The 12,103-nt window shown below is 44.2% G+C and overlaps 1 protein-coding gene across 2 annotated transcripts in view; it reads left to right on the forward strand.

The window, feature by feature from the left end:
- PREX2 (phosphatidylinositol-3,4,5-trisphosphate dependent Rac exchange factor 2) overlaps positions 1 to 12,103 on the forward strand; it is a 334,883-nt gene that overhangs the window by 109,146 nt on the left and 213,634 nt on the right. For both annotated transcript variants that reach the window (XM_002710460.6, XM_089336348.1), the window contains exons 10-11: positions 2,504 to 2,648; positions 9,624 to 9,724. In XM_002710460.6, coding sequence (XP_002710506.2) covers positions 2,504 to 2,648; positions 9,624 to 9,724 — 246 coding nt within the window. The remainder of the gene's footprint in view (positions 1 to 2,503; positions 2,649 to 9,623; positions 9,725 to 12,103) is intronic.

Below are 12,103 nucleotides of genomic sequence, written 5' to 3' on the forward strand. Positions count from 1 at the left end.
CCAGCCCTGGCCTTTGTGGCTGTTTGGGGAGTGAACCAGCAGATGGAAAATCAATCTCTCTCTCTCTCTCTCTCTTTCTATTTCTCTGTGTCTCCCTCTCTATCTGTAACTCTGCCTTTCAACTAAATAAGTAAATTTTTAAAAAGAGAGAGAGAGACAGAGACAGAGAGAGACAGAGAGGAGCCAAAGGCCCCTAATAGATAATAAGGAGATGGAAATAGTGATCAGCCTGATTTGATTAGTACATATTGTGTATATGTATTGAAATAGTGCACTCCATAAATATGAATGTTATATGGTAATTAAAAATAAAATTAAAATAACAAAAAAGGAAATATTTGCAAAGATATTTGGTCTGATACTATTCACTTGTTTGAAGTTATCTACAAGAAGGCATATTTCTGTAATTCAGCTAGGAGATAGGTGTGTGTTCTCTGGTTTGTTTACCAATTGATTTCTTAATTGCTAAGAAGCATTACCATTGTTTATTACTTTTCCTGAGATTGAGGAATAAAACATTTAATTGGTAAAGAAATTTCAGAACACAGAGAACGCCTTCTTACATCTCCAGATGTTTTCTCTTACAAATATACAAAGTTTCTGCCTTGATTAAAGTATTCAGAGCACACATTTGTATGAAAATTTCCAAAGCATTTTCAAACAGTCCTTTGATTGATCTTGGATGAAAATCCAGATAGAGATTTTAAAAATAAAAGTTATGTATGCATAACTGACTTTTTAAAGATTTGTTGAATCTTGGAATCAATTCATGTAGCCAAGCAAATAACTCAGAAGGGGAATTGAATTTTTCATCAGGCTGAACTTTTTCCCTCAGAATGGCTATCATCCACTCAAGACAAGTATCTGAAAGAACAGAGAATGAAAGAAAAAAAGTACATTCTACAAAACTTTATGATATTTGCCTTTGTCATACTCCATTCTTATGGGATTATTTACCATTATTGACATATGTTACTGACCCCTGCATTGTAAAAAATAAATAAAGCCATAGGAAAATTTGTAGCTTTGGAGAGTGGAAGTAATTCAGATACTTCATTTCTGCAATAGCTCTTCCTCCGTCCCATCCCTTGATTAAGTGTCAGTGATCTCAGGATTGCAGTTTTGGCACTGATTTCTTCTAAGCGGATTCTTTGCATGGGTTATCTGTTTCCACCAGATTGACTTCTACTTCTGCACTTCCAGTTTCTCAATCTTTGGGGCCAGCCTTGTCCTTTTCCTGAGCTTCACATACTTGTGTAATGACTGCTGGATGCCACTCCACATTGCCAGGACTGACTGGACTTGTTGTTCCTTGGACACTTTGCGCAATACGCCTTCCCACCTCCATTCAGTACTCTCACCAAGAGCCTGCCAAGTATCCTGATTCCTCTCTCCTGCACACTTACGATTATTTTTAAATTGTGGTCTTTTTTGTTTGAGAAGCAGATACAGATATGACAGGGTGCTGAGGTGGGGAGAGGAGAGAGAAAGAGTGTGCTGCCATTTTCTGGTTCACCTTCCAAATGTCTGCAATGGCTGAGGCTGAGCAGAGTTACAAAACCGGGAGCTTGCACCTCAACCCCACCCCCTGTGTGGGTGGCAGAAACCCAGTTACTTGAGCCTCCATCACTACTGCGTGCCAGGGTTGTTCAATAGTAGGAAGCAGGAGTCAGGAGGTGTTCAACTCAGGCACTTCAGCGTGGAATGTGGATGTCTTAACTGCTAGGCAGACACCACCCCCCGTACCTACAGTGAGCCAGTTGCTGTGTCCTTTCACTAGCACCTCCTGCTTATTTATCTACTTCACCTTTCCCTGTGTGGTCCCTATGGTTGCAGGGACTTGAACTGAAACCCTCTGCTTTTCCCCTCTGGATGATTAAAACATATAACTGTAACCCCAATACCTAAGCGATGAAGTAGGTTAAAACTGTGGGTGAACAAGGATCTTCCGTAACCCATGAGCACCTCTTCTTGTCTTCTCACCTGAAACCCAGTACACACTGCCTCTGTGTTGCTTGACCTTAGTTGCCTCTTGTGAATGCATCTTCTTTCTCTAGAAATACCTATCCATTGTTGTGCGCTCAAGCATAGCCTTTTTGTGAAACCTCTCCTAACAGTTCACAGATGGAAGTGAGAACTGGATATGCCTCCGTTGTATCACAGTCCCCCCACCCCAACCCTTGAGCTGTCTCCAAGGCCACCCTGTCTACTTAGGCTCACCTGTCCACAGCACCAGGGTGCTTAGCTCTGGTGTCCATGGAGGTTGAGATCCAGCTGCTTACACTCCACTGGCTACACCCTATGCCTTTGGGCACAATTCACAGAGGTGCTATATGCCTTAGGGATCTTGCCTTGACTCTCCCTAGGATACCATGAGCTTCTTGATCTACAACCCCCAGCACATTTGTACACATATAATAAATGCTAGTTTATTGAAGGCACAAGTGAATGAATGAAGAGACTTCTTCAGTTACCTGTTTTTTTTCCCCCTCATTTTTGATAGGTTTAAAATTAGGAATGGAACAAGACACCTGGGTAATGATCTCTGAACAGGGTGAGAAACTTTATAAAATGATGTGCAAACAAGGAAACCTCATCAAAGACAGAAAAAGAAAACTGACCACGTTTCCTAAGTGCTTTCTTGGAAGGTAGGTTTGGTTGCCTGCCTGCATGTATTTCTTTCATATTCTCACTATCTCACAGGTTAACTTTCCTTTAATTGTTTTTTCATTTTCTTTAAAAAATACTCCCCTAAACATTTTTGAATATTTCCCCATAATCAACATTTCCTGGGCTATAACAGGATAAGGGAATGGACAGGTTGCCAGGATCATGACCAGACAACCCAAGGCCATCCATGACTTCCATTGTTGCTAATGTACCATGTTCTGAAGGAGAAGCAGGCAAAGAAGGCATGCAAGCCAGTTTGTCTGTAGGGGATAAAATTTCTGGTCTGGGGTGGATGTTTATCCACAACCCAAAAGTCAGAGTTGACAATGATCTAGAAGGCCAGGAAAGACTAGAGAGAAGAGACTCACTAAGCTGCTGACTGGTTCAGACTTAGACAGCTGGAGTCAGCATGGAGGGTGATAGATGAAGGGTAGCTTGTGTGAGGGGTCAGGCTGGGGGAAAGGGGCAGAGAAGACACCCAGGTTCGAGCAAGAGCACACAGGCTACGTTGTTTGGTATCTGCAGAGAGCAGTAAGTGCATTTCCCTGGCTGGCCCAATCTATGCAGGACCTAATGGAGCAGTAGCTGCCTTCAGGTAGTTCTTAGGCTAGACTTTATGCTAGCTTCTTTCTGTGCATTATTTCTGATCCTTGAATACATACTTAGGAGTGAAATAACTTTATTTTTTAAAGATACGTGAACTTTGCATTAGGGGGCTTAAGGAGTTCATACAGTTAGTGATAGCCAATGCCAATTCTATAATGCAGACTGCAGTAGTAACTAGTTTAAAACCCCAAATTGCAACCAGACTGTCCCATTTAGATCCTGCTGCTACCACAGGGTAGCCATGGTACTGGGAAGGTTATGTTTCTGTTTCTTTTTGAACATGGAGATGATTGTAGTGCTTACCTGGAATGTCCACCAGGACATCTTTTTAACTAGCTGTGGGGACACATGACAAAAGCAACCATAGGCACAGTCTCTGTGCCCCACCCAGTACAGCCGTAGATACTCACGGCCTGCACCATGGGCTCCCTTCTTCAGAGTGATCCTCATTGCAGGCCACACAGCTGTGCTTTTGCTGGTAGCCCCTGGGTGATAACTCTTGTGCAAGGAAAACTGCTGATCTGAGTCCATGCTGGCCCTTCTAGCCCTGGGCTGTCAAAGGACTGTGTCTCTTATAGGAACTCCATGGACATAACTTCCAGTGTCCTCATCAGGACATGCCCACTTGCAAGTGAGTCTCTTCCAGCTTCCCACCATGAATGCAATTCAGCCATTGGGGTCATTTTTACTGTAAACAATGCTGCCTAGTGATACAACTGATAAGCCACCTCTATCAGGTGTCTGTAGGAATGAGGCTAGAAAGTTAGAACAGAATCAAACTTGGCCTAATTGAAGAAGGCATTTTGCTGTTTACCTGAACTGTCTTCTATGGTTGTAATTGTGGGGAGCAACCGGACTAGACTGAGTTACTGGAATTAAGACTTATTCTATGCATCTGCTCTCCCACAATATGGCGCTGGGAGAGAAGTAAACAGCTTCCGCACAGCTGCCTCCAGTTCAACTAATAAACTGTAGGACTTGCTATTGATTGGAGGAGAGCAGCGTACTCGGCGTGTGGGCAGCCGAGTTAGGATTGGCGGAGGAGGACTATAAAGGAGGAGAGAGACGGCATGCACCAGGAACATCTAAGGGGAACATCTAGCTGAAGGAACACCTGTGCAGCCCCCGAGAAGAGCCGGCCGGCGGTGTGCCACTCCCCTGCGGAAGTGGGGAATGTGGCCAGGGGGAACTGCCCTTCCACGGAGGTGGAAGGGATAGTAGCCAACCCGGGAAGAACCAGCAGCAAACCCGGGGAGGGCCGAGCAGACGAAAGAACAGCGCAGGGTCCTGTGTCGTTCCTCCACGAAGAGGGGGAGCGACATAATGGTGCCGTGACTCGGATATGAAGCCTAGGCAGGGTCCTGTGTCGTTCCTCCACGAAGAGGGGGAGCGACATAATGGTGCCGTGACTCGGATATGAAGCCTAGGCAGGGTCCTGTGTCGTTCCTCCACGAAGAGGGGGAGCGACATAATGGTGCCGTGACTCGGATAGGAAACTTAGGACGGATAGCAAACTTAGGAGGGAAGAAACGGGAAGAAATGGGAAAATACCGGAGAGAGAGACTAGCAAAGAGCCTAGGTGCCGGAAGAAGCTATTGAAAGCCTAGGCATAGACTCGGATATGGACTGTGGGAAAGAAGTTAGGATTGAAAGTGAAAGTGAAAGCTTTCATAGACTCGGATGCGGACTATGGCGGGGAAGCTAGGAGACTGAAAGCGAAAGTGAAACCTGGAGGAGGCTTGGACTCGGATACGGACTGTGGGGAGAAGCCAGGAGAAATGAGAGGAATATTGTTGGAAGAAAACTTAAGGAAACGTACCGGGTAGAGAAAAATGTTAGGGAGGATGAAGCCGCGAGTGCAGGCCGAGGCGAAGACTTAAACCACCTTGGAATTCTTCAAGTTACCCCGGGGAGCAAGAGGCGAAGATCTGGAACCAGAGGCAGAGACGTGGGCCGCCAGGTTGAAATTCGCCAGGTTAGTCCGGGGAACTTGGACTGAATGCCGGTGGTGGCGGAAACATTCGCGGAAGCCGCTGCGTGCAGAGAGAGCACGGGGCGTGAATAGATGGGGAACGCGGGGCTGGCGCGAGGCCGTGGTGCGGGCGCGAAGTGCATGGAGACCGCGGAGCGTGCGCGCAGAGCCGGGAACCCGCCGGCGGGGCGAGGCGCCGGGAAGCCGCGCAGAGCCGTGAAGCTGCCGCGGGGCGAGGTGCCGAGAAGCTGCTGCGGGGCGAGGTGCCGAGAAGCAGCCTCGGGGCGAGCGCCGCCGGGAAGCCGCAGGGATAAGAGAAACAGAAGTTTAGAAGTAAAAGGAGAGAAATAGGAATGCTGGAAGATAGAAGTAAAATGGGAGAAATAGGAATGCCCGGAGATAGAGAAATAGAGAAATAGAGAGGCCTCCCTACAACACTGCAATGTGAGAGCTTGGATTCGGTCTGCCTGATTAGGGAAGTGGTGAGCACCTGCGGGCGGCTAGCAGCTTATGCACTGCAGGTCACCGAAGACAGGCACATTATCAACACCAATAAGTCACCCCACAACATGGCAATGAGAGAGCTTGGATTCGGTCTGCCTGATTAAGGCGGTAAGCACCAGCAAGCAGCTCGACCAGAGTATGAGCTGCAGGTCACCGAAGATAGGCACGAATCAACACCAATAAGCCTCCCCACAATATGGCAATGAGAAGGCTTGGATTCGGTTTGCCTGATAGGGCTTGTAAGCCCCTGCAGGCTCGACCAGAGCATGCGCTGCAGGGCACCGAACACAGGCACGCATCAGCGCCTAAAAACCTCCTCACAACATGGCGAAGAGAGGACCCGGATTCGGTTTGCCTGATTGATAGGACTTGTAAGAGCCTGTGGCAACTCTAGCAAGTAGAGCAGAGTGTGTGCCGCGGGACACCGAAGACAGGCGCGTATCAACGCCAAAAAATAAAAAGAAAGGGGGATCTGTGGGGAGCAACCGGACTAGACTGAGTTACTGGAATTAAGACTTATTCTATGCATCTGCTCTCCCACAATATGGCGCTGGGAGAGAAGTAAACAGCTTCCGCACAGCTGCCTCCAGTTCAACTAATAAACTGTAGGACTTGCTATTGATTGGAGGAGAGCAGCGTACTCGGCGTGTGGGCAGCCGAGTTAGGATTGGCGGAGGAGGACTATAAAGGAGGAGAGAGACGGCATGCACCAGGAACATCTAAGGGGAACATCTAGCTGAAGGAACACCTGTGCAGCCCCCGAGAAGAGCCGGCCGGCGGTGTGCCGCTCCCCTGCGGAAGTGGGGAATGTGGCCAGGGGGAACTGCCCTTCCACGGAGGTGGAAGGGATAGTAGCCAACCCGGGAAGAACCAGCAGCAAACCCGGGGAGGGCCGAGCGGACGAAAGAACAGCGCAGGGTCCTGTGTCGTTCCTCCACGAAGAGGGGGAGCGACATAATGGTGCCGTGACTCAGATATGAAGCCTAGGCAGGGTCCTGTGTCGTTCCTCCACGAAGAGGGGGAGCGACATAATGGTGCCGTGACTCGGATATGAAGCCTAGGCAGGGTCCTGTGTCGTTCCTCCACGAAGAGGGGGAGCGACAGTAATGCTAATGAATTGTGATGATATGTAAAGTGTTTCCCAGAGCACCTGATAATGTAGGGGAGACTCAGTTGTGTCAGCCATATTTATTGTGGCTTTCCCCATAACAATATGACACTTGTGCATCATAAGCCATGTTTGGGTCATTTCTGTGTGGATAATGATCTGTTACTACTAGAGTGTTACTGGAATCTTCCTATTACTTGAGTAGTTGCCATGATAAGCCACAATGCTATCCCTTTACCCTTTTTTGCATATTCCAAATGGTTAACTATTTAAATGGACTTTTCCCTCATTTCAATTAGACATGTTCAGGGACATTTTGACATCAGAATAGGTAATGCTTTAGCCACATATGAACCATCTCGATTCACTTGTCAGCTACGATGTTTTTTAAGAATTCACTGCAAGCCAGTGTAGCTGGTTAAAGCCCTGACCTGCAATGCCACCATCCCATATGGGCACCAGTTCAAGTCCCTGCTGCTCTATTTCTGATCCAGCTGTCTGCTAATATGCCTGGAAAAGCAGCAGAAGTTGGTCTAAGTCCTTGGGCCCCTGCACCCATGTCAGAGACCCAGAAGAATCTCCAGGTTCCTGGCTTCAGATCAGCCCAGCTTGGGCTGTTGCAGTCATCTGGGGAGTGAACCAGCAGATGAAAGATCTCTCGCTCTGTCTGCCTCTGCTTCTGCCTCTCTGCAACTCTGCCTTTCAAATAAATAAATAAATCTTAAAAAAAATTCACTGTGTGCCAGGCACTGTTCTGAGTTCTTGACTTACTTCATGTCATCTAATCTTTTGACAGAACTATGACATTGAAATTCTTAATATTTCCATGTTATTGGAAAAAAACAGCTTAGAGAGCCAGATTTGCTAGCCCAAGGTTTAACTGCTAGTGAGGGCAGACACAGGGTTTGAATTCAGGTAGTCTTATTGCAAAGTACAGGTTCTTAACTACTGTACTCTTTCTTCTCTTATTGTCTTTCTTTTGGATGGTTCTTAATAAAAGAATGGAAAGCATTTTAACAACTTTTCTACATTGCATATTTTTAGACTAGATAATTCATTTTAGCGTCTCATATCCAAATAATTATTTGTTGTTAGCCATTTTGTGTCTTGGGTTTTGAAATAAATAAAAAATAATTCCCTGTTGCTGTGCATAGCTTTACTTCTCTGACCTCTGTGAAAAAAAGAAAATCAGTCTAAAATAGATTAGCTTATGTCAAAGTTCAAATGTTATTTGATTTTTTAAAATGTAAAAATGATAAAATTTTCTATTTGTAAAATGTCTCTGTATCTAGTGGTCTCTTAATGATACCGCATGATCATTAAGAAAAATTTCTGCATAGCTGAGACTCTCCTAAGCATTACAAACATCATTCTTATTATCTACATGCTGGGGCTGCCTGTGCAATGGTGAAAAACACGAGCTCTGTTCCTTCCCACCCACAGCAGTTCTGAGGGATGATTATGTATGGAGCATTTTTTATGGCTGACCCTTTAGATACAATGATGTAATTTAAAAATTTCAAAAATTTAAAAATTTAAATTAAAAAAAAAATTAAAAATTTAAAAACAATATAGCAAAAGTTTTATGTTTTTTTTTTCTGTGTATTATTTTTCTAGTACTGAATAACAAGTAATCACATACTTAACAACTTAAAACAACAGCATTTATTAACTTGCACTCAGAAGTTCAGGTGAGCTTAGATGGATTCTTCGCTTAGGATCTTGCAAGACCAAAATCTCAGTGATGGCTGAAGTGGGCTCTAACCTTGGGCTGTGGGGGAAGTGTCCACTGCATGCATCTCCAGGTCCTTGGCAGAATTTAGCTCCTTGTGGCTGAATGATGCCCCCGTTTCCTTGGTCACTGTCAGCCAAGGGCTGCTCTCAGTGCCAAGAGGCAGCATTCCTTGGTCTGTGGCCCCTTCCATCTTCAAGGTCAGCAGAAGTGTATGGATTTCTTCTCACACTTTTAATTCCTGTGACTTCCTCTTGAGACACCAGCTTGAGAAAACGCTGCTTCAAAGGGTTCAGTCAATTGGGTCAAGCCCAGTTGGCTAATTTCCATATTTTAAGGTCACCTGATTTAGTATTTTAATTGCATATGAAAGGTCCCTTCACAACAGTGCCCTAAGTTAGCATTTAATTGAAAAACCAAGTGGTGGGAGTCTTTATGGAAGAGGAAGTGTGGTGAGAGGATTTGTTAAGAATTCTGCTTGCTATGCGGTACATGCAGTTTTTTTTTTTTCTTTTTTCTTTTTTCTTTTTTTTTTTTTTTTGTCTCTCCCTCTGGAATTTTCAGGCTCACTAGTTCTCTGTGCCTGGGAATCCATGCTAAAGATAGTTTGACTCTTTATAGTAAGCCATTATTTCTCTACCTAGTTCAGTCTTTTACTATCTTTAGGATCTGCTTCCTTCCCTTTAGTCCCAAATTTGCCTTTATGTGGATAATGTTAGCCTTATAATTACAGCTACTCTGAAATTTTCACTATGTGTTTATGAGAGGCCTCAACAAATTGAATAGTTGGTTAAGCGTAGTTTAGGAAAGTCTGAATATATAGACATAGATTTTCTAGAATAGAGCCCAGCTTAAATGACTATGGGCCTCACAAATGAGAAAAAAAGGGCTTTACATATGAGAAAAAATGACTCCTGAAATACACCTGTGTTTTTGAAACTTCCTTTGTATAGTTGCTTTATGATTGCCTGGTACAGGTGGGTCTCCTCATAGAAAGGGTTGCTGACTTTACCACTGGCTTTCTGTTGCAGTGAATTTGTATCATGGCTATTGGAAATTGGAGAGATTCACAGGCCTGAGGAAGGCGTTCACTTGGGACAAGCATTATTAGAAAATGGAATCATCCACCATGGTAATTATTTTGTTAATTACTTTTTAAATCTCCATATTCACAAATTACATATATCTTAATCCCTTTGATCCATTTAGTTGATAATTCTAGACATTATAGGATGCTTACTCTTTTCAACGTTTTCTGTTACACATGCTAATATTACTCTTTTCAACGTTTTCTGTTACATATGCTAATATATGCAGGTCAGTGTTTAAGAGATTATGGATTTATAATACATTTGTTAAATTTAAGATGAACAAGTACAGCACAGGCAGGAGTTAAAAATACAGATCAAGGCTGTGGGATGTGGGGAGGAGTTTAGTTATTTGGGAGTGTTTCATGAAGGAAGTGGTATTAGTGCTAGGCATTGTAGGATGGATAGAATCCAGGTGGGCAAGAGGGCATTCCCCTGCCCCAGAGGAAATAGTAGCATTCAGCCATGGTAGTGGGGAAGTTCATGGTGACCTCTGTAGGCGCTAGCAGAGTTCTCTGTGACTCTCCGGAAATGAAGACACTGGGGTGAGGCATGTGGTAAAAAAGATGGGCAGACATTGCACCCCAGAGGTTCTAAACTTTTGTCTATCGTAGTTGGCTTATTCTGCAAGATGTCAGGAGTTGGTAACTAGTACTAAGGAGAGGTGTGATCAGAACTTGGTTTTTGAACTTGGTTTTTGCAGCAGAGAGGTTAAAGTCTGTGGAGTTAACAAGCCCCTCAACAGCTTCCTCACCCAGGAGTGAAATGCTGAGAGCTTTAGCAGGGCCATGTCCACCCACAGGAAAATACTAGGCCTATTGGAGAGATTCTTGAGAAACTCACAGAGCATATTCTTTTAAATATGTAATTGATACAAATCATTTATTATATTTATGGGATATAGTACGATATTTCAGTAAGTATATGCAAGGTGTATACAAGGTGTAGTGATCAGATCAGCATAACTGGCATATTCATCACCTTAAATATTTATCATTTCTTTGTGTTGGGAGTAGTCAGAATCCTCTCTTCTAGCTGTTTTGCAGTATACAATTAATTGTTGTCAACAAGAGTTACCATGCTCTGAAATGATGTGTTTGATAACTATTTAGATATGGAGGATGAAAGCTGATGAGATATTTCAGACAACTCTGGACTTTCTGATCTGGATGGCTGAGAGAGCTAACTCATCAGGAAGGGCATATTTGAGAAAGAAGATAAAGAATTCGATGGGTTGGATGTGTGAATGGCCTGGGGAGAGTGGCCAGCAAGAGGTTGATGATTTGAATGTGAACCTTAAGGCAGAAATGGGGTGAAAGATAATTGGGAATCATTAGAAGAACATACCAGGTCAGCGCCGTGGCTCATTTGGCTAATCCTTCGCCTGAGGTGCCAGCACCCCGGGTTCTAGTCCCGGTTGGGGCGCCGGATTCTGTCCCGGTTGCTCCTCTTCCAGTCCAGCTCTCTGCTGTGGCCCAGGAAGGCAGTGGAGGATGGCCCAAGTGCTTGGGCCCTGCACCCCATGGGAGACCAGGAGGAAGCACCTGGCTCCTGGCTTTGGATCGGCGCAGCATGCCAGCCATGGCGGCCATTTCAAGGGTGAACCAACGGAAAAAGGAAGACCTTTCTCTCTGTCTCTCTTTGTTTAACTCTGCCTTGCCTGTCAAAAAAAAAAAAAAAAAAATAAAAGAAAAAGAACGTTCCAGATCCCTGAGAACACTGGCAACAAACAAACCACAAGAAAGCAGTGCTAATGGAACTAAGGATAACATCTTGAAGAGTTTCTAATGTAAAATGTGGAGTAGAAAAAAAGAATTATTAATAAATATAGATATTCAGCTATGGAATTTTCATTTTCATTACCTTTGTAAAATAGAGTGATTTGCAAAAAAACAAACAACAGAAACAAAAACACAGGTCCTTCCAATGTTTTGCTGTCACACCATCTACCCAGCCAGGAGTAATCTCCCTCATCAGCCCAGTTCTCTCCCTTCCAGAATCCCCACCTTCCTCCTCCCAGCACCAGCTTCTCTCTCATTCTTTGATCTCTCTTCCCCATTTCGTGGTATACTCTTTAGGTCATAGCGGACGAGACTTTGAAAGCCATTGTATGATCCAAGCAGTCCCATGGCTTCAATTCAAGGAAGATGCACATTATGAAAATTCTGTATGGATTCAAACAACTTTTTGCACCAAAATAAGCTTACCTTTTAATTCATTTTTTCCCATGAACCTTTTGAAATATCCTCCTAGAAGTGCTGTCAGAACAGGAGCCTTATTTATCTTTCTATAGCAAATGCCTGGTGCCCAGCACACATGGGTGCTCAGTGCATATTTAATGAATGAATGAATGGCTAATTATTTAATTAAACCAGTGATACTTATAAATGTGTATGGTTTTACATTTGACTCATTATCATCTT

The sequence above is a fragment of the Oryctolagus cuniculus genome, chromosome 6 (genome assembly GCF_051225735.1).
Source record: "Oryctolagus cuniculus isolate XC-2025 breed Fujian yellow rabbit chromosome 6, ASM5122573v1, whole genome shotgun sequence".
NCBI lineage: Eukaryota > Metazoa > Chordata > Mammalia > Lagomorpha > Leporidae > Oryctolagus > Oryctolagus cuniculus.